At 42.2% G+C, this 27,134-nt stretch overlaps 1 protein-coding gene across 1 annotated transcript; it reads right to left on the reverse strand.

Moving 5' to 3' along the window:
* Window positions 1-1,521: 1,521 nt before the first annotated feature.
* Window positions 1,522-24,993, reverse strand: nup93 (nucleoporin 93). The gene is made up of 22 exons (XM_084017661.1): window positions 24,866-24,993; window positions 23,427-23,607; window positions 22,563-22,680; window positions 12,355-12,417; window positions 10,423-10,551; window positions 9,359-9,433; window positions 8,487-8,579; window positions 8,191-8,330; window positions 7,948-8,080; window positions 7,631-7,788; window positions 7,366-7,531; window positions 7,082-7,175; window positions 4,872-5,063; window positions 4,659-4,785; window positions 4,504-4,576; window positions 4,088-4,132; window positions 2,805-2,921; window positions 2,586-2,704; window positions 2,379-2,496; window positions 2,178-2,261; window positions 1,959-2,087; window positions 1,522-1,856 (listed from the first exon to the last, which is right to left on the reverse strand). The coding sequence occupies exons 2-22, from the start codon at window positions 23,603-23,605 to the stop codon at window positions 1,746-1,748; spliced, it is 2,463 nt and encodes an 820-aa protein (XP_083873787.1). The 5' UTR covers window positions 23,606-23,607; window positions 24,866-24,993; the 3' UTR covers window positions 1,522-1,745.
* Between the last annotated feature and the right edge of the window lie 2,141 nt (window positions 24,994-27,134).

A 27,134-nucleotide genomic window follows, 5' to 3' on the forward strand; every position in this document is an offset into this window, starting at 1 on the left:
TCGCCTCATTGTGACCGGGTTTGACCCGATGATGGCTACGCTGGTGTCTTTATACGTTTATAGGTGATTTTCAGACTCTCAGGCTCCTGTTAAGTGTTGGAGGGGGCAGGGGTTCATCGCTGCTCCAGGCACACGACAGCATGGGCCCCCATAGTACTTGGCTGGGCTTTGTCTCGACGTCGCCGTGGTTATGTGGAGCAGCCAAGACAGAATGAGCCTCCATCTGTGTTCTCCGGGGCCAGACCGAAGGACAGAAAACAGCGGGCCACCAACTTATCACGGGATACGATTGTTTTCTGAAGATTTTAACGTGGCTGGTGGCTTACTGCTGCTACGTGTTCGAGCTGCCCCCATCTCAGTCCACTAATCGGTCAAATCAGTTTTAATCCCCACACTGAAGGAGTTATTTCCAAGAAACGCGTTTAAATAATCCCTTTAAACTCAGTTTTAAAGATCTGCCGATAAAATCAACGTATCCATTCGTTGATGAAATCCAATTATTGCTAGTCAACCAAGAAAAACTAAGCGTATGCATCGGGAGGCTGCTGCTATGTACTTTCTGAGGTAATTCGGTAGATTCGAAAGGTGTCATTAGGTGTTTGCTAGGGTGTCTTTAAGTGACTGCATAAGTGTACAGCATGCTGGGTAATACCAATCAAGACATGCTCCTGTTAAAAATTATAATTTGAGAAATCACAGTTCAAGCTGGAACGTTAAAAATGGCTATTTGGAGTCAAATAACGACCGTTGAACGAAGGCCAGCAAACGTCAGAGTGGGTGTTAGCATCCTTCATAACCTCATACGCATTATTTCAAAGTAAGAAAAACACCAGAATCAAAACGGTTGGACAATCCAGCAATAAAACCAGGGTTTTCTAAAAGACTGTGACGATCACCCAACTTGTTTTAGAGTGCAGTCAAATATTGTGAAACCTGATGGCGATTTGTGTAAAAAAAAAAAAAAAGAAGCCTCTTCTCCAGATTTCCCCCTGATAACGAGACAAACGGAGATATATCCCTCCGGGCCTGAAGGCAACTTTAAGCCAACCATCTGCCGGGGGACGGGACGTGTCACAGATACCACACTGCAGCCTGCGGACACATGGCGACGGCCTGCGATCCTCTCAGGACCAGAAATATCTAAAACCTCGGTAATCCTCGATCAAATCAATGGATAGTCGACCTCTGAGGTCTCAGACCATGTTTGAGAGACTTTGCTGTGAACATTATATTGAGCCCAATGTGGCGATTTGTATCAGTGTACAATTTACATTATAAGCTGTGAAAGGTACATACTTTAGATTTATAGTACTTAGTTTAGTAATAGATGCAGACTTGTGTTTTTGTCCTCCGGCAGTCTTTCTTAAAAAAAAAAAGAAAAATCAAAGACATGATTGACGGCACAGGCAACGATTACTGTGAAAACAAAGATGTTTTTAAAGATTGAGGCAGCATAAAAAGAAAAGAAAAGTAAATGTAATGGACATTTAGTGGTTTAAAATAAAAAGACAACTGAAAAGTAAAGTTTTTTTTTTATTCCAAATGATCAAAAATACAAAGAAACGAACAAAACTGAAAAAAAATAGAGAAAACGGAACAAAAAGAACAAACAATAGATAAGTGACATCAGGATGATGAATGTCGTATTCTACAGAAAACAATATGGTAGACAAGTGAGTGTGTGAATATGACTGTGTGTGTGTGTGTGTGTGTGTGTGTGTGTGTGTGTGTGTGTTGATGTGGTCTCAGTTCATCAGTAATTCCATCTGCACCAGTCTGGCGTTGGTGTCCCCGGCCATGTTGTAGGGAATCATACCAGCAAACGTGATCAGGGCTCGGGCCTGGCTGCGGAGTTGCTGTTCAAAGAAGAAGAAGAAGAGGAGGAGGAGGAGGAGGAGGAGGAGGAGTTAGAGTTAATCGGGGTCATCTCTTTCAGCTGTTTCAGTCTGTCTTCTCACCATGTCTCTGTCCTCTATGGTCCTCTGCGGTCTTCCCGGCGTGCCCGCTGGCGCCCCCTTCAGGCGTTTGTGCTGCGTCAACAAGATGTTCATGGTGGCCAACAGCACTTCGGACAGGTTGTGGCGAACCTGGGGGGGGGGGAACACAGAGGTCACCTTCAGAACCGGGACAGGAATAACGGCGAGTATTGTGAGAAGCGTTCGGGTTCTTGATCTCGCCTCATCGCTGAAGTTCCTGAACGCAGCCACTCTCTCCTCCACGCCGTCCTGGCTGAGAGGGAGGAGCTTTAAACGCTCCATCACCTGACGGAGAAACACAAAGAAGTTCCCGTTAGAACTCCTGATAAGTACAGTCACCATCTTAATAATGCTTAACCATCAAACAAGCCTTTTTTATTTTCTTGAAAGTGTTGCACTCACGTCGTAGGCTCTGTCAACGTGACCCGCGTGGTACTCGTCAAAGAAGGTGGTCAGGTCTAACAGCAGGTAGAAAGTACTATCTACGGACTTATCGCCTGCTATGCCTTGAGCGCGGTACCTGCAGCAGAAAGAGGAAACGTTTTTATATGATACTGATAAGACTGCTAGTGCATGGTGTGTGTGTGTGTGTGTGTGTGTGTGTTGTACCTTTCAGCAATAGCCACAGCGGTGTTTTTTAACCTCTCCTTGTTGGACTGAGGAGCGCTGACCTGGGCGATGACTGGACTCAGCAGGCGGTTCGTGAGCTCCAACACCTTATCTGGGTTCTACGCGGAGACGGATGGGAAAGAGGCGGTGAGAGGACTTAAAAACAGAACCACAGCTGCAGCCTGCGGATGCAGAGATCACAGAGACACATCTTCCCACCTTGGCCAGCTCGTAGAGTTTGACCGCCTCCTCAAACAAGCCTTTGTTCTCGGCCTCCAGAGCCACTTTGCTGATGATCGCTCTGGTGTCCCCGGCAAACTTATCTATGACTCCAGGCTAGAGGGAGGAGGAGAGAAGATCAGAGTGAGTGCTGCACTTCTGACGATAGAGCAGCAACTATCCCTGAGTTGTTGGTTTGATTCCAGCAACCAAACATGAGATCAAATGACATTAAAAGCTAAATGCAACATACGTCAGGTAATGAAACCCATCTGATCTATGAACATCTAAAACATAGAGTCACATACTGCAGCTTCTTACCACCAATAAAAGCCAATTTAACTTACTTTATGTAATAAATTTCACTAGAATACATTAAAACAACCATCGTTTTCATATCTAACAAAAACACGAACCACTGCTACGTTTTTAATCTGACATACTGTAGCTGCACCAGAATAGCTCGTTTAAATTATTTAATCAGAATCTTTCAGAGCTGGGCATAATTGCTTTTGCTTGGTGATTTATTGCAAAGTATGAACACTTTTCTTTTATCATATAATTTTGCAATTATGCTCTATTAAAAAAAGTGCTGCCAGCAGTGACAGACAACAAACCAAAACTACAATAATATGCAAAATTACTTCAAATGATCATTTTTAAACTCAAATTCTCACTGTGAAGTCACAGCACAGAGACTTGTAATCGCAATATTATTCTTTTTAATCACCGATTCTGACTACATTTGATTGCCGATTGGTCAAAGTGCCGCCGCTCTTAATAGTTTCAAGTCTGAGCTACGTGACGAGCATCTCGATCTCAAGAATGAAAATATAGAAAGGCCTCATGAATAGTATATTCCCCGTATGACATTCTCCAAATAAAAGAAGACAAAAACCAGGAATGCAGTCATGTGGGTGGAATGAAACACACAGGAATGTGAATGTTAGGAGAATAAAATATCCTCAAACACATCACATCTTGCAGACTGCTGCAGGCAACGTGAGAAATGTCAAGAACATTGGGAAGCAAAAGGCTATGAAGCACTGCAAAGAGTCTTTTGAACCGTGACAGTGGAAACAAGTGTTGCTAAACGGGGAGTGTCAAAACATGTAGGACGTGTGCTGAAGAAAGGGAAGATTTCTGTCCTTGTCTGACTGAAAACAGAGACAAAGAGTGACAGAAGTAAATATCTGCAGCAGAAACAGAAGAAGAGGAAAGGCGTGATGACACAATCACAGATTTAGAGGGAGAGAAAGAAGAGCAAAACTCAATCTTCCTACCTTCCTGCTGCCGTCCTTCTCTAATCTCCCCAGCAGCATGTCAAACTGTCAAAAAGAAATAAGGAAAGTCAAAAAAATACCAAAAAACATGTAACATCCCTGCATTATAACACATTTATCATCAGTTTTACACGTAGACGTGTTGGATGAGCGATCAGGATGTCCTCAGCAAGGTCAGGAAAACTGGACAGCAACTTAAACAGATATGCTGTGAACCACTTTAAGAAACACCACTCCATAATGGATCTACTGACAATTCTGAGAAGCAATTCTAAAAACTCATCTCGGTCGGCCAACTGCCTAATCATCGAGTGGGCACTTGGTTTTGATTATGGCTGCATTAACTGTATTAAAAGACATTAAACAAGTATATAAGTATTTTTTCTCTCTTCACTCTGTAAATGTGGGTCACTCACCTCTCGACTCTCAATAACGAGTTCACTGACGCAACGCATGAACATGTTTTCTCCCTGGCTGTCCTTCTCGTTACTGCAGAATGACACGGGAAGCAGGAATTAGATAGATCTCAAATATATAGCTGAAAACAGGCTATGAGTGTGTGATTACTTACCGCAAGAAGTAGAAGTACTGCAGGGCTTCCCGTGGATCCGTGGACTCAAACTTGCGGGTGTACAGCATGAGCAGGCGGATGAAGTTGAGGCGGCGCACCATGGGAGGGTCACCGGGCTCCTGGCTCACTACAGAGAACAGCGGAGTTGAACTACGATGACTTCCTCAAGTGTGGTGCACTCCTACGAACAGAATAAAAGGCGACGACACTCACACAGCTGAGCGCTTTGGCCAGACGACTTCAGCAACAGCCGCAGCTCGTACAAGACCAACGCCACGTGCACGGCGTGACTCCGAATTCTCTCAACGCGGAACAAGAACGCCACCGCCGCCTCGAACTGAGCCGTCAGGAACAAGACCTGGAAATACAGGAAGGGCTGCTGGCTCGCAGAGAAATGGGACTCTCCTGTTGGATTAAAAAATATGAGAGAGAGAGAGAGAGAGAGAAAATATCAGGAAAAAGTGTGGAAATATTTTTGCATTAATTAAACCTTCTCGTAACTGGTACTTTGTTTTGGTTGAAGGGGGCGGAGCTCTAATGTGTATAAAGTGAGCTCCCTGGACTGATAAGAACCATGAATATGTAAATTCACCCCCTCCATAAAAGTTGCAAAATAAAGCTCATAGGAGAAAGAGAAGGTGACTGTCAGTCAAGCACAGACTGCACTAATTAACAAACTGTCTAATTAAGGAGCATAATTGAAATCACCTATGTGGGATTAAAAGGAATTGATGACTATATGACAGTTGAGAAACTCTTCTAATGCCATCATTGAACGTATTTCAATGTATTAAACGATAAAAGCCATTTAATAACACACGTCTATACATGCCACGTTAACTTTCGATAGTTGCCATGGCAACTAACGTAATATCCCGTCAAGTTCAGGTACTTAGTCATCAAGTTTTCTTTTTTAATTATAATCCTTAATCCTCTTGCCGGCTGAAACTTTGAGGAAAAGAACAGAGTGGACCATGTCAGCCATTTTATAAGCCTTATCTCAGACTTACAGCACTTTAGTTCAAAAAGGGAAAGCGCACGAGAGAAGAAGAGAGGGAGAGCGACGAAGAGGAGAGAAAGGACGAAGGACGCGAGATAAGAGCGAGGAGGGGGATGGGGGCGGCTGCAGTAGATTGTGCAAACAAGAAATGAGAAATAAAAAATGCACGTGCAAGGAGAGAAAGGAGGAGGGAAGTCAGTGCGAGGAAAGAGGGGAAACGTCGGTGCAGGTGTAAACCAAGAGACGGGGATGAAGGATAAAAGCAGAGGACGGGGATGAAGCAAACGAAGGACGCGGAAACAGAGAACAGACGAGGCTTTGGGCTTTACGTCCCGCTGTGAAGCAAGATGGCCGACAACAAGAAACAGCGCTGCCAGACAACCGAAGGAGCTGAGCAGCATGACAGAAAACAGAATGAGGCTTCGGGCTGTACTTCCCAATGAGCCGAGAGAGTGGGAGAGGGGAGGGTGAGGAGGGTGAGGGCTACCGAGGGGGGAAAAGAGTACAGTCTTATCTGAACGGAGCAGGATCGGCCCGTGGAGAAGGCAACACCCAGGGGAGTAAAGTGCTTTCTCAATCAGTGGGAGGGAAGTCCTAATGCCCCTTACGATCCCCTTTTTGTTGGGTATTGGGGGGGCGTGTGGTTGTTTGAGGCCTGATCAGAGTGTGCAGAGTGCTTTTTAACTGCCTGGGGCTGCATTTGCATCGCATGGCGCCTCGCAATTTTATGCTCCATGTGAGTTTGCAGGAGTGCCTTGAACGCCTCAAGAAAAAAAAACTTGAAATCAAAGCTGAAAAGTGCCAATGATTTGCGTTTTTTGACCAATCGGATGATTTGACAGACAGGTGAGTTGTTGGTTGCCTAGCAATGCACTGTCAGATAGATTTTTAAGCTTGAAAAATGTCTACTAAGCACTCCTAGAAGAAAAACCCAAAATGTGGTCATGACATCTGCTGTGGCGGTAGTACCATGTGTTTATTATATTTGTTTGTTTATCACTCCCAAGCAAGAACATTCTCCTGGCTGAATCAGGAGTACAAACTGTGTTGCTATTTCTATATTTGGCAGTTTAAAAATCAATTCACAAACACATTTTGGCTCATTTTCCCCTCAAACTCATGAACTTTTGTTCCTGCCTGCTTTGACAAAGGGCTCAGAATTTGCTACCACTCTGAGTCACTCTTGGCTTGTTTGTTGTCCATAGCAACAGCTGCTGGAGGGGCAAAAAAATATGATTTTCAGAAGCTGAAATGTTATTATATTTATAGTATTTCAGCGGATGGGGCGTATCTACGATGGTGATTAAAGGAAAGTCTGTTCCAAGGGGAACACAGCATGAATTCATGCATCTGTGCATGCGTGATATAAAGTATAAAGATCTGTGGTCATTTGTAGAGCTGAAACAGAGACGCGGTTCCATACCATAGTCCTCCAGCAGCTGTTTCTGCAGCTGTGGCAGGGTCAGTCTGTCCTGAGAAGAGCTGCTGCCGTCATCATCAAAACACACCTGGTTCAACTGAGGGGACAAACGCACCACACACACATTTTAAAGCTAACGGAAGGAAACGCACAACTTGGGTTCAAAGGAAAAAGACAGTAAATGACAGAGAAGCCTTGAACTTTTAATGGGCCAGCTTCTCCTCCTGCCAGTGTGCTAATACTTTACCTCTAGATAAACCCAAAAAAGGAAATGGAGGATACTGTACCTTAAGCCAGAGGTAATCTTCAGTCTTGTCTGCCACCTCTCCGTGGTTATCGCTGATGTCACATTTCCCAATCAGGCAGTAGACGGCTCTCTTGTAGGGGTCGGCGCAGTTCCTCAGCACGCGGCGGTAGTGGAGACGCAGCTTGTTCTCTGAAGTCGGGGAAAGGCTGAAAGGGAGGAGATAAAGGAACACAAATGTCCTTGACCTCTGTGGGCGTCTCGACATGATGCAGATACAGGAGGAGGAGAAGCCGAGGCGTTCTCACCGTCTGTCGGGGCTGTTCATGTACTCCTGTAACCAGGTCTTGAAGTCTCCGAGCTGATGCTGCACTCTGTTCACAACCTGCATGGCTGCATTTAGATCCCCACAACGGAGACAGTAGTAGATCACAGCCCACACCGGATGGCCCTCTATCTCACCATCCTGTCAATACAATGGTGACAATGTACTCATTTAAATTCAAGATTCTGCCCCCACATTGGTTTTTGATCCGCAGGTAAATTAAGCTTATTCTAATAAATTCATCTCATTTAAAACAGAGTATATTTGTAACATAATCGGCAAATTAAATGTGTGTGTTACCTGCATGCCAGGCAAAGGCCCCGGTAGTTTGATGTTAAGGAAGCTGCGGACTAGTTGGTACGTTCCTGGCACCCCTCCTAGCTGGGCCTGATGGAGGTTCCCAAACACCGTCATCATGGTGTAGTTTTTATAACTGGGAGAGAGGAGACACACACATATTTAGTTTTTAATTTAAACTTCTGTATCCCCACCGGAAACTTGGATCCACGATCCAAGTTTCAGGACCGACACAAGCACAGTTACCTGTTCTCCAGGAAGTTGAGCGCCTGGCGCACGAAGGCCATTTGCATTTCAACAGAAGTGCGACTTTTGAGCGTGTCTTTGGCTGGAACCAGCAACACATCCGTCATCTGCTTCACCATCAGCCACATGTCTGATACATTCTGGAGGGAAGAGAGAGAGCCACAGTCCCAGTTACATAAAGGCACGGATAGAAAGAAAACAGAATGCAAATTAGCTGTCAGAATAAAACGTATATCTTCGCTGAGGATAAAATAATTAAATCTGAAAAACAACGACTTCATAGCAGATGTTCTTACCTTGTCATCCAGACTTTCTGCTACAGAAGCACATAAGTCTCCCAGATTAGGCTGAATGTGACCGTTCACGATTTTCTCATTGAAAATGTAAATCTGGGAGGAGAGAAAAAAAGTTTATCAAAGGAAAAATCCATCTGCCTTACACCTCCATCCTCATAAGCAAACACTATGACCATCGAGTGAAATGGTTCACGACAAAAAACAAGAAAAAAAGGATCAAAATGTTCAAAATGTCGTCGAAGAGGACGACAAAAACGAGACAAATAACGCCGCATGCAATGTGTCGACACATGGTGAGAAGAAAAGCCACGTTTAAAGTGTGTCATGTAGCAGATCAGAGGCAGACAGAGAAGGTCAGACAGGATGATGATGGAGGACGGACGGCTGAGAGACACAGGGGCAGAGTGAGAGAGAGAGAGAGAATTACCCCCTCTCTACCGCCCCGATAGATCAATATCTTTGATTGGCCACTTCCTGTCTGGCTGTGACCCCATTTTAAGGGAGCGAACAGACAGAGGGCATCTCTAATTTACTTTTATAATAGATGAAACCAAAACTATCACAGATACATAATTATCTCTATGTTTGCCTTTAATTCCAAGTGTTTACTTTGAAAAAGAAAATCAATTGGGTGGATATTAGATTTAGATTACAGTTTATTTTTCAAGGGTAAAACGGCAAATTCAATTCTGATACACGTCTGATTTTAGGTCGAACATGACAATTAAAGCATAATTCCATTTAATTGTTACAAATTGTTATTCTTTATCCAAAGAACAACTCAAACGAACTATTTTAGTCTAGAGGAGATCCTACTGTGTGTCCTTAACTGGAGCGTCGACCTACGACAGAATGATTCCACGGTGACTCACCTGTCGTCCGTAGGCCACCTCCACGCTGTCCAAGGCGCTCCTTCCTGGAGCCGTCACTTCACTCACAAAGCTGGGCTGCAAACAGAGATAAAACACTGAAACACACGAGCAAGGAGCACTTCTAACACAAAGGCAAATAAAAGCTAGAAAACAAGATAAAAAAAACCTGCCAATCATGTGTCAACTCTGTCTAACGTGACATAAATTTGCATCTTAGACGCATCCTTTTTTCTTTTCCTTTTCAGACTGAATATTCTGTGTTTTGAGAGTCTTTCCAGCTCAGATAGAAGGAACACAGCGTTTCCATGCCTGGTGCCCAATGCATGCTGGGATTGTCTCCCATCCCACAGGATGACACCCACCCACACACACACACACACTAAGTATTTTACTTTGTTCAGGAACAAGATAAAAATAGTATCTTTGAGTCTGCTTGAGAGGCTTCAGACTTGCTTTTAAGTCGACACATTCAGTCCAGGAAGTTAAAATACATTACAATATAGATATTTGTGTGTGTGTGACTGCATTAATTGGAAAAAGGACACTGTTGCTCAATGCTTTTTGGACAGAATTAAACAATGTGATATTTATATATTTTTACATAGTCCACAGCTTTAAGTCCAGTACGTCTAAAATAAGCTCTTTAATTGAAAAAAAAAAGGAAGTGAAATCTGTAATATGAGACCTGCGAAACACTAAGAAAGGCCAAAAATAGCCTTTTTTTCTCTCTAGTCTCTTCATAATTAATAAGAAACAGTGGAAAACCTTTATCTTCTAAAAGGAAACATTAATTTTCTATGATGGATCTCGTCAAACAGAGGAGGGCCTGTGCAGAGCTGGATCTATGCGATTTACCAATATATTATACTCTCATCAACCTAAATATTAGCCAGGAATATAAACCTCCATAGTCCCAGCAAAGAGTGTTCTGCAACATCAGCTTTCCCGTGAGGTAAAACAGTGTTATCTAAGGTTTCTAGTACATCTGGTGTCCCTTGGGGTTGGAGATCCACTTTTTAAAGTTCTCTCAGCTCTAAAGCCCCTCAGCGTAGTGTTTCCTGTACCTCCACATCCTGACTGAAGTCCAGTGCGTCCTCTCCGGCTCCGAGGAGTGTGTGCAACACTCTCTGCTTCACCTGCTCCCACTGGACCAGCATGGACTCGCGGTGGTACTCTTCAGCCAACAGGAAGGTCTGAAACAGGGACCCGATCGTACTCAAGATGTGTAACATCTCACATTTCCAAATGCATCACAAAAGTCTAGGAGTGAGACTTCAAATGTGAGACTTGATGTCAGAGGTCGGTTTTAAGCAGCCGGTTTAACTTCTGCACGCTGCAGAACTTATGTAAATGAGGGAAGGAGACAGTGGTTACTGTAAACATGAATACCTCGACTCTCATGCTCGGGCGCTCCATATCAAGTGATTAATTTATGTACGTTCCTGTTATCCTGTTGAAGTTAAACATTTAATATTGTGCCTTTCGCAAACACACACACACACACAAAGTGGGTATACTGTCATCAGTAAAAGGCTGGATAGCAGAGTAGATTATAGCTCTCGATTTAGTGGAATAAACATTCCCTCTATTAGCTAGAAAGAGTCTTTGAAATCACACTGAAAACCTGGTTTCCAAACTTGAATTAGGTGTCCTTTATAGAAACAATTCCTGGTTTCTTTGCCTTTACTGGATTAAGGTGATCTGCTCTTTAATAATGCACCTGACCAGGGCTTAAAGAAGTTAGATACTGCTATCATTTATTACTGGCTGTGGGAATCTTGTACACCGCCCTCCGCTGAAGCTAAATGTCCATGTTTGCATGCCTGCCTCTTAAATTTCACTGAACTCAACCTTTCTTAATACATTAGAACAGATTTTTTGTATTGCATATTAACCAGATATTGTGATCATTCACTTGTAGTGAGTAATAGTGCTGTTATATATGTGTATGCTGCCCTCTTGGCCAGGTTTCTCTTGTTAAATTCAGGATATATATGGAGCACACACACACAGACACACACCAGATTTAGCAGCAGATCCCTGTCATGATTGTAGTACTCCACTAGGACTCAGTGCCGCCTATTTTAACTCTCCACAGAGACTCCAAGTGAAATAATGGGAACGTGAGATAATTGAATCTTTCCGAGCTCCGGCTCAGGGAGATATAAATGTAGACGAGAGCCACCATTTACCTGGTTAACGTGTTCACCGCCTGGATGTGGCTCCTTTTAACATCGTTGCATAATTGCAATGATGAAATAGTGGAATTGCAAAAGAAAGGGGGGTAATTTGAGGTATTCTTTTCAAAAAGCACTCAATGACTCACATAGTTTGTGAACCAGAGAGAGAGAGCTAATTATTCTTTAATTGCGAAATGTCCCACTCATTATCGGGCATCAAGACTTCAAACCCAAAGGCTTCACATTTAAATTAGATCACATTCATGTCAAGTTATTGCTAAGAGACTGGACTAAATATGACATTTCATGTGGCGTAAAAAAAGGTACGGCATCTTCTTTAACACCCACTTCCTTTTTAATCAGTGCGTTTGAGTTTTACCACCCGTGCACACGGAGCCCCTCTTCCCTCTCAGGGAGCAGCGAGCGATAATGGGAACGGTGGCTAATTAAACGCGGGCCCTATTAGCTGTGCACATCAGGGAAGCCATTTCAAACCCATTCCCCGAAGGTTCACACCAGAAGGACTTCGGAGACGGCAGCAAGCAGAAATGACAAAACATTTGGTTTTCAAGTGTTCCGATACTGTGATGTGCTAAAGCTCATGCACTCATCTGATTAATCTGAATATGAGGCAAACGAAGATCCACGATTGCACATATAGAGTATGTTTACTGCTTCTTGTCCTTTTAAACAATCTCCCCTGAAAAGAATGGGAAAGTAGTGGGTTTTGGTTTTGCACATTGTCGGATTCAGAGTCGCCCATCTAGAGCTTTCTACTCGACCCGGGAAGCAATCAGACGCTAGCCAGATACTGACCCTGCGGCGAGACTCCTCGATGGCTGACAGAAGGGCGTTGTCCCTCTCATTCTTCAAGAAGCCCTGTGGACGAAGTACAGACAGACAGAAGGAGAGGAAGAGACGCGTGACGAACACAGAGGAAAGACAAGACAGAGAGAGAGCAACATATATTAGATTCTGAACAAAACGAAGCGGAGATAAAACTGTGTGCGGAGAGTTCTAGGGGGACAGATTTAGCAGGTGCACCATCGTTTGCTCTACGGGAGACGGCAGCTGCTTCTCTACTTTCTGTTTTTCTCTGCTCTTCCGAGACGTTTGCAGTTCCACGATAGGATTAATCAAAAGTGTGATGGCTGTTTTATACAAACACACAGAGAAGTGCTTTTTCCACTTTTCCATTCTGCTATGAGACATCAGTCAGCATAGCCTCCATTTTGAAGTCATCTCAAGATGGCTGCTGCCCCCCCCCCCCTTGCATACGCAACACACCACTCCTCTGCACCTTCCTATCAAAGTGGTAATTATTCACATCCTACTCAACTGATAATAGAACGACTTATCTCACACACAAGATCCAGGCGATGGAGAGAGTGAGTGGCACTTCTGTAACAGCTGGAATACGCGGGAGGGAGAACGTGACAGTGCTCTTAAGAGGGAAAGTCGGTGAGTGGCGGTTTAAAAAAAAAAGGGGCAGACATCTTGAGAAGGCATCAAAATGGTGGCCGCGTCGTAGTGCGTTTCGTTGCTGTCCTCTTAAAGCAAACGGAGAAGTGGGTCGCTACGAGTGTTACAGTATTTAAAGTTGAAGAAATCGCTTCTTTTCCTGTGTAGAATATCATGAAACATGTGGAACAATGACAGCTAAAAACATTACATCTCTTTATTGAGAAATATTGAGAGAAAGAAGAAGAAAAAGAGCCTTTTGTGTCATCAAACTGATGACATGTTAATGCTTTTGGTTCTGTATTTATAGCTGCATCTTCTTTGATACGAGGAGGAGACAGGGGAAGACAGGGTCACGCATTAAATATATTTTATTGCTTGGTGAAAAAAAACATAGAAAATGGGTAAAAACTGGCAAAAATTATGTTGATTGTTGTATTTACTGATTAGTAGCAGCAGACGAATCTTTTAAAACGACGTCAAGGCCACGGGATGTAAAGAAATAAGGCCGAGTAGCAAATAATCAGAAGCCCAGTCGATGTCTTAATGACTTATTTTAGTTTTATCAATAACGCTGCAACTAAGAATCTCTTTATATCTGCCGATTCTTTTTCAATTCATCGTTTTGTCTGCAGATAAAAATGGGATTTCTGAGAGCCAGATGGACATCTTCATGTGTCTCGTTGTCAACCAACAGTACAAAACCCAAAGATATCCCACTTATTAATACAAAAGAACACAAGTATTTCATTTACAGCATGAAATAGAGAAAACCAGCAAATTCACAAATTGTAGAGGACAGAATCAGCAAAGAATAATTTATGAGCAAATAATTGTTACATCTTTAATTCCCTTGTAATCGACTAAATGAAAAAGAACATCTCGAGGAAAAAAAATGCAAGTGCTGTGCCAAAAATACAAACGGAAAAAGAAAAAAAAAGGCATAATTATTTTTTAAATCAGCATTTTGCAAACAAATGCTTGAGGGTTTATTAAGCACAATAATACAATTAATCTATTTCTATGTGTAAGTGCTTTTCCCTCATTTTGAGTCCTCGGCTACTAAAAAAACACATTACTTTGAAAAATTAAATTAGTTAGCTTCTAAAAAAAAAGAAGAAAAATGACGAGATCATTTAAAAGATGAAGACAATGTTATGATTGTTGACTTGGAGGTCATTAAAGCAGCTGAGAGCGGTGATGCACACGTTTACATTCCTGATATTTAAGTAAAATTAAAAAAAAAGTTTAAAGAACCTTCGGCCTTCCACCTCCGACATAATAGTCTCTTAACTTTGTTCCCTCGGTCAGATAAGATCATATTTAATCGACTGATGACATTTTAAACACCGTCTTGTCTTTGAAGTAGGCAGGATCCTTTTAGCTCGAAAAGAAAGCACCAGAACCAATTCTCAAATCCAACTGGAGATCATTCTGGTCTCCGGGGACGTGGGTGCTCTTGGCCTCCCCTCTTCCTTCCATCCCTCCTCCCTCATCACCCCCTCCCTCGCGTCCCTATCCTCCCACCTGCTCATTGCACTGCCTACTTCAGCCTCATTTCCTCCCCTTCCTTCCTTCCCGAGCTCCCGGCCTTCACCTCTGTCTGTCATTGCTCTCCTCTCCTCCTCTTTTCACTCTTGGTCCTGACAAATTAGAGCAAATTGGAAGCACAAAAGATTCACCGTGACAATGAATAACATCTCGACTCCATGTCAATACCAAAGTGACTCATAATTACTGCAATGAAGGTTCACCGAAGCTAGGAAAAAAGTGGCAAGACGACGTCTGATCTGGCCGGGCCAATTAACCCGCCCCTTAATGTATTACTCGTTCACATTGATGCTATCAATATGAAATTACGGGAAGATGACGCACGCCATCGCCTGACAAGAGAACATGGAAACCATGAACAATATGAAGTCTGTCAAAGAGGACGGGACTTTGCTACAGCTCTAACTGGGTCAGTAATGTGCCTTTAAAATGTAAGAAACATAAATCATTCAGGTCACCAAAAAACAGAGAAAGACTACTACTTTTTTTAATGTAATGGAACAATTCTACTGGCGTCCTCATATAACATTTAAAGACAATCAGAATTGATGTCATGTTTGTGAAGTTTACTGTTGCATGGCATGACATTGTCTGCCATTAGGAATGATAACACTAAAGAAGGTCCATCTTGGTTTTGATCTATTTGAATCAATTAAGGAGGAAACTTAAGTTTCTGTCTCTTCACCCACCCAGCCCATTTACCTCTCCTCATACCCTTCCGTCCGTCTACTACCTCCCTCCCGCTATCTCACTTCATCTCACTTTTTCCCCCAGGAGAGGCTGAGAATAAGGTCTATATTTAACCACTCTAACCAGAGGAGAGCTCAGGTCAATGCTCACTGGAGAGCTGCACTGGAAAAAGGAATAGAATAGTTGTAGCAGAGGCTCGTGAGCCATTTTTACGATTTGGATTCTCATCCGAAAGCTCGTAGCTTAGCGGTAGCCTGCAGCGCCACCTAGAGACGCTGTGGCCGGAGACCGACATGACGGAGGAACAATCCCTCCTGCTTCGTCGGCGTGGCAACATTCTGTCTCCCCCTGTGAGTTATATAAACAACGAACGCGCCGTCGACAGAAAACTAGTTTGTGTGCTGCCGGAGATCTAGAGACTACGGCAAAAAAAAAAGGCTTTTCACCACTTGAGATCGATTGTGTGCGTCGCTTCGTACAGTGAAGCAGGTGGGCGGCGACAGGGACATCGTGGTGCATTCAGGTGACCTAAACTCCTGTGCTGTTGTTGAAGTGCCATCTAGAGGATCTTCTTCTTTTAACAGTTTGTTCCCAAATTGACGGGTGAAATAAGTTACATAAAATCAAATAAACTATTTGAGAGAAGAACCTAAGACATATAGTTAACAGTTGTCAGGGTATGAAACCAATGATCTGCTGATCAAATCAGATCATTAACAAATCAAGACGCCATTGTCTAAAAAAAGAAATATATTTAAATAAATAATAGAGTCGAATTGTGATCTTAAAACCAAATCACAAAATTTGGGGAATGGTGACAACCCCTGTGATATATGTACTACGAGAGAAAGCGAGACTTTATTAGTCATTGGAGATGACTGGGACTGTTATTCCAGTAAATTGGAGGTGAAATGAGATCACGTCGGGGGGGGGGGGGGGGGGGGCACATTGGGCCACAGTGGATAACTCTGCAGTCGCCTCAGCATTTTTGCTTTAACTGGAGTACAACAGGAGGCAAAGATTTTTCATCGCTGTCATTTTGTTGCCAGCTGCACTTGCCAACAGCTTTGCCGATGCAACATTTTCATGTGCCAAATGTAAATTGACCCAAAAAAAATAAAAAAATAAACAGCTGCCAAAATTCCCATTTGTGTGAGACACAAATGCTCCTCGCTTCCAAAAGAAATACGTCTTTCTGCTTGAAAATGTGTCACGTTATTTTTAACAAAAAATTAACAAAGATCTCTTTATGCCAAAACTATCAGATATGACTTGGAAATGGATCTAAAGTTTGTCTTTTTTTTTTTTTTACTGTGACAAACTTTAATTCCTCATAAGGATTGTGAATTTTACTAAATTCATTGAGGATTTATCACAGAACGGTACATCGTCATCGTTAAAGACGCCACAGCCGCCGTGTAATTTTGATTTGCACTGAACAGCTGAAAGCCGTGGCATGGTATTAAGTCCAACATATAGTGAACCCTGCATTTCTAAACACCACCAACGCTTCAATTCCTCCTTGTATTCGTTCCCAAAATGGGAAGAGCGAACATAAAATAGTTCCTTATTAAGAGAGGACATTTCAGGAGAAGACAAATGCATCGTCACTTTTCATTGGATCATTTCAGGGCTGGACAATAGGTATATATCTAAAGATGTACATTTTCAGTTGCCCCACCCCAGTATTGTGTATCCTCAGAGATCTGCAACCCACTGTGAACACCCACAGCCTGCTGGTCAGACGGCCAAGAAGCTCTTACAGGAGCACAGTCACAAATAGAACGTATAATTAGTGATGAATCAGGAAATACTGCTGTTAAATTCAAATGAACGATAAAAGCTGAACTGCATAACAACGGTTGAATCGAGGGCTAGTCTGCCTTTTATTTAAAAATACAACTGATGGACATTTTTTTGCTATAATGTAGAGATATTTTTAAGATCCGTCGGCATCTCCATCATATAATACATTGAATTGTCACACATGATCACATTTTAAAACATCACATAAAATCAATCCTTTACATATCTGTATACATATTGAGCGTGTGTCTTCGACTGTGTGCACGCATGTGCTTTTTCCTCTGTGCCGCCGGCACACACAGGCCCTCATTCAATTAGCCTTCGGTCAAGATAGTCACACTGTCTGCGTCTGCCATCTCACAGTATGTTCGGGGGAAATCAGCAAGTCTGATTTTTTTTTTTTCCCACCCTTTTCGATCTGGCTTATACACACTACAAAATACGATGTAGAGAGAAATGGTGTCGAGGAATCTAAAGGCTACATAAGGACACAGTCAAAGAGCAGTTAAGGAGGAAATGAAGCCTTGCTCTCTGTGCCAGTCATCGTGAAAGTAAGAGTGCACGGCTTTCTGTCCTCATTTGCCATGACACAATGAGGCGACCAGTGCCCGAGTGTGTGTGTGTGAGAAACCACACCCTTCACTTGCTATGTAATATAAATATATATGTAAAATACTACAGAATATAATATATGTGGGTATATTTGTTAATACAGGGATGTTTCCCTCTCATTCATTAACAATAATTTGATTTAATCATCCGTGTGTGCCATACAACCACAGATAATATACCATCACCAGGGAAGAGACTGACAGGTGACAAAAAAAAGTGTGACAGACAAAGCACATATCTGTCTGAGGGTGGGTGGGTGTGCATATATATCCATGTGTATAGGCAATACTCACTCATGCTGAGCGCCTGCTTGTCTGCCTGGCTGGCTGACTGGCAGACAGACAGGTGTGGAGACAGGATGAGAAAAGAAAGAGTAAAAAAAAGTAGTTTTTCGTTTCTTTGTCTGTGCCCAGGTGTCTGGGCTTCGGTGGCCCGGGAGACCTGCTTCGCCCCTCTGCCTCTCCATCCCTCTGTGTTGCTGTGCCAGGGCGGCAGCAGTGGCCGCCATGCTGGGGCGTGTTCCCTGCGCCCTGTTGAGCCGGCATTGGCGGTTTGCTTGCAGCCTTTCCCCACTCCCCCCCCCGTTTCAAAAGCAGGCCAGTGACTCTTGTGCATGAGCCGGAGTACCGAGTGAAAGTGTCACATGAAGACTCACTGGAGGTGGTTTTATTGTCGGAGGACCATACCAACTGAGCGCTCAGACACGGGGGGGGATCCATGAGAAGGAAGTATGGATTCATATAGAATATCAGCTGCTACCATCAGCTGATACCCCCCCTCCCTCAGTCCTCATCCTCCATCCCCTCTCTCTCTATTGCTCCTTCACTTCATCCCAGCGTCTCTCATGGCCCTCCGCCTCCTCCCTCCCTCAGACCCACTCATTTTCTTCCTTTTTATCCATCTATGCATCCTTCCTTTCTTCCCTCCCTCCCTCCCTCAGCTCAATGCAATTATAGTAATGGATTTTTCCCCCCTCGGTTGATGGCTTCCGACATCCTGTCTTGAAATGAGGCTAATCATGCTCTTAAGGGTCATGTTTAGTTAATGAAGGGTTTAGGAGGCACATGTGGGGGGTGGGGGGGGTTCCTATATGGCGAGTCTACTATCACACACAAAGCAAGCATGTACACACTCATTCACACACTGGCACATGCCACGCAGACGCAGTCGTATGTGCAGGCCGGCACAGACACGATGAGAATGAACGCGCTCCACGTGCAGCCAAATCTACGCTAGACACACACATTCATTCATGAGCACACGGAGAGACACTGTATGCCAGCAATCGATCGCGACTGACACAGATACAGGCATGCAAACGCAGCACAAGGAGCCTGTGCACCACACACACACTTACACACACCACACACACACACACTTACACACACACACACACATCCTGTGAAGCTATGTCAGTAGTGTTCGTCTATCTCAGCAGATGCCCTGGGCTTACCCAACTGCATCCGCTGAATGCAAGCCATCACTGCTGAGGGATATGTGTATGTATAGGTTGGGAGGACGGGAGGACAGGAGGAGAGGGAGGGAGGGAGAGAGAGAACGGGTGTAAATGAGAGAGGCAGGCAAAATCGAGAGAGAGAAAAGAAGGAAAAGTGAAAAGAGAAAATGAGAGAAAGTCGAGGCGCCGGTAGAACGAGAGAAAGGGTGAGGTAAAGGAGAGAGAGAGAGGGAGAGAGAGGGGGAGAGAGAGGGAGAGAGAGGGAGGGGGAGAGAGGGAGGGAGAGAGAGAGAGCTCTGGCAGAGAAAGACGGAACAGTGAAAAGTGAGACGAGGACACAGATACAGACATTTTTTTTTTTTTTACAGCCAGTCGCCATTTTTCTACCAGCAGCGCTCTCCGCCTTCCATTTCTACAGTTTCATTTTTTCATTTGATTTCAATCGTCGTGTAGCTGCTTTTAACCTCCGCTTTCCTCCTCTCTATATTTCTACTCCTCACCCTCCTTTGTTGTAGACATTATACTATATAACATCGACACCGACCCAAAGTGACAAACGAACGTACGATAAGAATGCCAAACTGCTGGAGCACAGAAGGATTGATGACAAACGTGCCTTTTATTTGCATTTTCAGATTCCTGTTGGAAGCTCGTGTGCTTCTGCCAACCCGTTAACGCTGGCAGCCATGCATGTAAACCGTAGATATGAACCACAAACACCAATCAATCATCTCCAAATGACACTGAACTATATACGGCATGCGCTACGAATAAAAGTGACTAAGACATGTCCATCCGTTCGGACTATATTGTAATTTAAATTCATACATAACATAATTATACGCCATTCATGATGTTCAACAATAAATAGTTAGAATCTACATTGTCAATAGTATTCATTGTAATATTTTTGTGGGGTTTATTCATCTGCTTCCTCTACATTTGAGCAGAAAATCAGAATGGGGTGAGAGATATCCACACTTTGACTGCACACCGAGAGAAACAGGACCAAAACCTAAATTAGCACATCAACGCATGTAGAAATGTGGTCTAGCCACTCCCACATCTATGAACTATATGCTACTATAATATAATATAATATATAATAATATATTTAATACGGACGCATCAGGCACACATCAATTACCTCGGCGTGTGTGTGCGCCACACAGGATCCGCAGAGGCATGCATCAGCTCACACAGCGGGTCTGTGTTAATATACTACCCAAAGAAAGCTAAATGTTTAACACAAAGACTATTTTTTTTGTTTAAAGAATCATCATCATGTCCATGGGTGCCATACAGCCACAGACAGTGTAGCATGACTAAGGGAAGAGGCAGACGAGTGGGAAAAAAAGCAGCAAGCACATGTCCGTCCGTCTGTGCGTCTGTCTGTGAGTGGGTGGGTGATTGTGCATATTTGAATAGGCGATACTCATCCCTGCTGAGCGCCTGCCTGCCTGGCTGGCTGGCTGGCTGTCAGACAGACTGACAGATGTGGAGACAGGATGAGAAAAGAGTAAAACATAGTTCTGTTTCTCTGTCTGTGCCCAGGAATCTGGTATTTTGTCTTTGAGGGTTCCCGGGAGACCTGTTTCATGTGTGCACATGCGTGTTAGTGACACAAGAATCAGTTATATGATGCCGACTGGTATGTTAACGCTGTATTGTGCTGCTACCTTGCAATATCTCAGCTCCAATTAACCTCTTTTCCCCCTCAGAGTACTTGGACATAAAGTGACTCCCCCAGCAGCATGTTAAATGGAGATCTGTAGGTGGGAGTGAAGTGGCTGCAGTGTGGCTTGCTGTTGATCAGAACAACAGAATTCACCACAAGCTTTCCCTCTTGTTTTGTTATTCCTTGCTAAATGGGCCCCGGGAGTCTGATTTTGGGCTCCTTGTCATTGAGCCAAACACACCCAGAGAGATTACAGTCACAATTAGTCACAATTTGCTCTTAGAGTCATCTGTTTGTAAATCATCTCATGATGTTAATTAAGAGAATTCCCAGCAGACTGTTTATTACTCACCTCGGCTTTGGCCAGCTAGTCAGATACGCTGAGTGACTAGAAAAGTAGAAACGCCCATACGTTGCAATATTCTACTTACTTCTACAATGCATTACATTTAGTGTTTGACTCTGTATTTATCAGTTTATATCTATATCTATATCATGTCTATGTCTTGGTAGTTGTTACTGTTTTCATGGTTGAATAAGCCTCTAAAAAAAACAAGTATAATGTGCAATGTCATTTAATCTAATAACCAATCACATAAAATATTACTGAATATGTCGGCCTTCAGTAGATTCCCTTCCAATACAATACTACTATCTCAAATGACTTGCTTTTTGTTCTCATCACCTCCCTGGAATCGTGTTGTTCAAACGGAGCTGTGTGGTTTTTTTTCTGTAACACAATAGTGTAATTATTCTACTGAATGAGATATTGCACATTTCTTCTGAAACGCTGTAATGTATAGCCTTCTTATAAACCAATAAGGGTAAAAGAGCAAGAGTGTGTGTGTGTGTGTGTGTGTGTGTGTGTGCATGCCGCCACATTGCCAGAAGCTAAGTGCTTTTCCAGTCAGTCAAAACCACCCAGGCTAAAATACATCCGGCTGACCAAGGCGAAGGAAGGATGAGTATATGTAAAAGAATGAAAGGCAAACAGTGACAGAGAAGAAAGTATATATGTGCACACACACATATATACACAGCAGTATCATGTGTAAGAAAAGGGTAGAGTTCCCAAATTTACACCACAAATCATAATAATACTGAAACCATTGCAGTAACCCACCGTTAACTACACCGATTTATAATTGCAGTTTTATAACCTTGTCGGACTCACAATTTACAGGTTTTTTGTGTGCAGAGCAGAACCATATTGCCACGCTTTTCATTATCAATATCCGGCTTTCTAATGCTAAGATTTAGTCAACTTCAAACTAGCAGTCTCCAAACCAATCACTGCTAAAGTCACATCACTTTTTCTCATCTCATCAGTCTGGGAAGTTAAGCTTCCGTTAACGTTAATATAACACTTCCATCTCCTTCCACCGATGTAAACCTTTTCTAGCTTTAGTCATCTCTTTTGCCATCTTACGATATATACCACGAATGTACAAATTCTGTAACTTCAAGGTAGTTAAACAAACAAAGTTAGCAGGCAGATCTTATATTTCATAGATTATTAACATTACTTTCTTGCTTTGGCCCAAAACACATTTCATTTCATAGTTATCTGGCTAACGCAACTGCGCTGCAAGCCAATGTGGGAACTATGTATGCTCAGCCAAACATGATTTCTTAGATGTCTTGAAGAACTGTGTCTTTTGGTATTTCACCAAAAAAAAACACCGGAGGTGGTAAGTCTTTCTCTATGTAATTGTCATAAGACATAAGCTTGCGCCCAGTTGGACTAACGGCCTAAAAGATCATTCATACCTGTATGTCAGTGTCTTTGACCGGCTCCAGGGGCTCAAAAGTGGTGGCTGCACTTAGACTTTCCAACCTCTGAGAAATGTGGAAGATATCTAAACCTCTGGAGCCAAGGAGGATTGACCTGAGAGTAAGACAGAGAGGTGGTGAGAATTAGTGAATGAACTGGAAGGACTAAGTGGAGAGCAAGACAGACAATAAACTGTAGTTTTGTTCGACAACCACTAGAGGGCACACAAGGCTTTGCAGTACAAAGGCCTACAAATTACACAAGACTGTGTAAAGGCATTTATAAGTTATATTATATAAATGATCAAATATTAACGGTATTGTAAATGACTGACTGGGAAGCATGCGTCAATGAAACTCCATCGTGTATATATATATATATATTTTTAAAAAACAGAAACCTGTATTGTGCAGATGTCACTTTTGTACCGTTGCATTTTATATTTCATCAACAATTTGGCAGTTAATTGTAGCGAGTGCTGTATTATCCATGGCCACTTTTACTCCAAATATGATATGTCACAGGTTCAAATCAAAAGGTGTGTTCTTCAGGCGTTAGGTATGGAAGCAAGGCTGACATTGGAAAGGTGTCACAGATTTATTTCAAATCATATCAAATGGCTTTGAATGTTAACCCTTCAAAAATGAATTTTAAATACATAACTGCATGCATATGCATTATTGCGTGGATAAAAAGGATGTCAAAGTGATAGGTGAGTAGTAATGTTAAATGATAGACAACTGTTTATCTTACAGTAGCAGATGGATTTCTAATACAATCTGTAATTTAAGAAATATATATGGGAATATATATAGGAAAATCTTGCAACCGTTTTTCTAACTATGGGACAGATTCCTTACGCTTTTACGTCGGCAGCATCTTGTGAGGTGCGAGTCAGTGTGCGGGATCGAAGCCTCTCCCCTGCCTGCTGGATCTCCTGGAGGTTCCTCTCGACATGCGGCAGCTCCGACACCGCTTCGGTCTCGGCGGCTAGCTGCTCTGCCTGCTGCAGCAGCTCCCCAAAACCCTCGGCATCCATACCTCTAGAGAAAGAGAGAGGGAGGAGTAAATACAGAGAGTACATTTGGGTTACATCTAAAAATAGCTGCGAGGTACAAAATACAGCAAAAGTGAGGCCTGTAATTACTTGACAGTGACGCAGCATTTTCTTTATTGTTTAAATTCTGTGCTCCATTTAAGATAAGATAATCATTTATTATTTTCACGAACATTTACAGTATTATAACTGTCAAGAGGATGGTGCAAAAACAAAAACAGAACATATATAAATCAGAAGGTAACAGTAAAGATATAATAAACAAACAAAAAAAGTTGAATGTAAACAAATTCAAGGCAAACCCACCCCAAAACAAGGCAACGGTAAAGACATACAAAGTGTCAGTTGATGTTTTTGGGTTGTAGGCTTCATTGACTTAAAAAAAGGAAAGATTTTCTGATAGTACACAACTTCATAATCAAACTAGGACGGTAGCGAATTAACCATGTTTACAGCTGTATTTAAAATACAATGTATTGGAGAACAGAACAAACGCAACAACAAACACCACGTTACTGCTTATTAGCGTCATTGTATAATTTGAGATAGAAGTATAAATGGAGGTTTAAGATACATAACTGATAAAGCCATGTTAGTTCTGTGTTTAACTTCACATTTCATCACTTGACTGTATAAAGAGATGAATGTAATTGAACGTGTGTACGGCATGTGCGCTATGCTTGATCGTTTTATTGTGAAGGTGTCCGTTAGTGGGCAAATCATAGACTGTTTACATGTATGTAACATATTTATATACAAACTTAGCCAGCTGTCATTAACCTTAAAACATTAAAAGCATCAAGTATGGAGTACATGCAAATCAATCTGTGCATATCCTGGATATATACAGTCCTATTTGACAGCTGACCGGATGACAACAGCAGCGCGCGCGTGTAGTGCAGTGGTTGTCAGTTAACTTGAGCGTTAGCATAATGCTAACACATCGGCTAGCTAGTTTGGAAACTCGCCTTACTTGTAACGAGAGGAGGACACAGTCTGAGAGGCAACTTCAAGTGTTGGGAAGGGTAGCAAAGTTGTTACAACTATGAAAACAACGTGTATATTTGTTTTTCTTTCCGGGCCTAGCTTTTGGTAGTATGCTACACCGGTTAGCTTCACGTCTGGCGCTCCAGTTAGCTAGCAGGCTAAATCGCTAACGGTTACGTTCTTTCACATGCTCGCAGGTGCGTCACCTTAAAAACAAACGTTATATTTGATTGCAGACGTTAAAGGGAGACATACCTCTTGTGTAGGACTGACGTAAGAGTATGGTCCTGTCTGAATCCACGTGTTTATAGTTATTACCCCTAGTTTTGCTCTGTTGTAGTAGTAACAGGCATGGAAGTATATTATTTGCCCCGGCACTTCTTGGGTCGATGCTGATTGGACGAAACCCGGACTCGGACTTCTTCTTTGGTGTTTATAAGCGGTTGGCAAACTTACTTGAAGGCGTATTACCGCCACCAACTGGACTGGAGTGTTGAACGGAATATATATATATAGATAGATAGATAGATAGATAGATAGATAGATAGATAGATAGATAGATAGATAGATAGATAGATAGATAGATAGATAGATAGATAGATAGATAGATAGATAGATAGAGAGATAGAGAGATAGATAGATAAAACTTAACTTAAACTAAAAACTATTTATTTTATTCATTACATTACAATGATGTGGAACATGTTCGACTGTCTCCGGTTTGTTACAGTGTGTACAAATACCAGTGGGGTACTCGCAGATTTTATTCAGTTCGGTTCAGTTTTTATTTGTCATTGTTAGTAACAGAGTTTTACAGAGATTTCAAGTGTTCCAATGTTACTTTTTACATAATTTAATTTAAATCCCTGTAGATCACCCCATAGAAAACACCAAATAAGTGCTATAGTCAAAGAAAAAGTGCTTAGTGCAATAAATAGTTATGCATAATGATGTAGGGCTTCTTAAGGATATGGGGAAGGGGGGTAATGCAATGATGCAAGGTCCAGTTCACCATTTATTGTGGCTTGAGAATGTTATCTACAATTGTGGGGTGTCATTTTATTGCCTGATTTGAGTATATTCCAGGCTCTTGCCTAGGACCATTGTCAAGTTCTCTATTTACACATTTCTGTTGAAACAGCTTCAATAAGCAAAATAAAAGGAAACGGTTGATGAATAACCATTGTACACCTCTTATTGCATGTGTATTTTGTATTCTTTATGTAACATAGCACATAGCATGTAAAACAACTACCCAAAATTGGAATATTATGATTATATATGGTCAGTGTTTTTTGTTGTTTCTCTCATTCTTTCATCTCATTTGAAAGATCTCATTACCAAATTTGTCCCTTTAAAGTTGACTTTCTGAAAGCAAAAGTCTCTAAGGACTCGTCATATCACTGCTAATTTACTTCAAACTTCGCTTGTCCCTCCAGACAGGAAACCTGTACATCTGTAGCTTTTATCACACTTGATGAACGACTGCTTCCAGGCTTCAGTCTGCTGCTTACTAGTCGTGTGGGGACAAACTCCCAGAGCTACTTCATTATAAAAACAGCATGCAGAAGTGTTTTCTTTGTTATACAACACAACCAGCAGACACAGAAAGAAAGACTGTTGTTAGGAACCACTTTTTTTTACGGTTCTATTTTAAGGCACTGGTGTTTTACATGATGCTACAGGATATTTGAACCAGGTCACTGTTAATGTTATTAGTTCCACCTGGGTTTGATCATTTACAGGAAAAAAGTTTGTACTTTCACATTTTACATTTTAGACCATATGAGCGACCTTGACATGTCTTTACACTGCAGCAGCACATCTGAATCCACATTAAGGAAACACATTTATAGAAATCAAGTACAAAATATATTGTGCGACATTTAGAAAATGAAAATAAGTTCACACAGGCTCCATCGCAACAGTCACCGTTACAGAGAGCAGCCCAGCCTTCAAATACGATTAAATTAGTTATATAAACCTTTATTTAATCAGGCAAGACCCACTGAAATCAACTGTGCTCAAATACCAGGAGGATTTACAGGGAAACACGTTTCTTTACTGTGCATATGAAAATAAACCCTTTGAATCTTGAATCTTTAGTAGGCCACCCTGCTGCAGCTTCCCTTAAAAGTATGTATGCATTCAATTGAGACATAGTACTCTGTCACAACATTCCTTGAACTTTGACTCCCTGGCTCATATAACTGCTGCACAGAGGATTGTAGGTCAGAATAGCCAGAAAAACATCCTGGTTTGCGTAATACTAATTGCAACATCATGCAATAACAACCTGGAAACAGTTTGGTAACATGAGTATTGGAATACACAGTATGTAGTACGTGAGTAGTAGTATCACAAGTATCGGTCGAACAAATACACGTTAAAATAAACGCAGCTAAGATGTTTTTTTCGGCACTGACCCATTCAAAACCAGGATATGAAGATTCAAACTATACCGAATACTTTAGCAGGAGACTCCGCCATGAACACACACAGGACAAATGTGTTGAGAAATGTG

The sequence above is a fragment of the Eutrigla gurnardus genome (genome assembly GCF_963514095.1).
Source record: "Eutrigla gurnardus genome assembly, chromosome: 9".
Classification (NCBI taxonomy): Eukaryota; Metazoa; Chordata; class Actinopteri; order Perciformes; family Triglidae; genus Eutrigla; species Eutrigla gurnardus.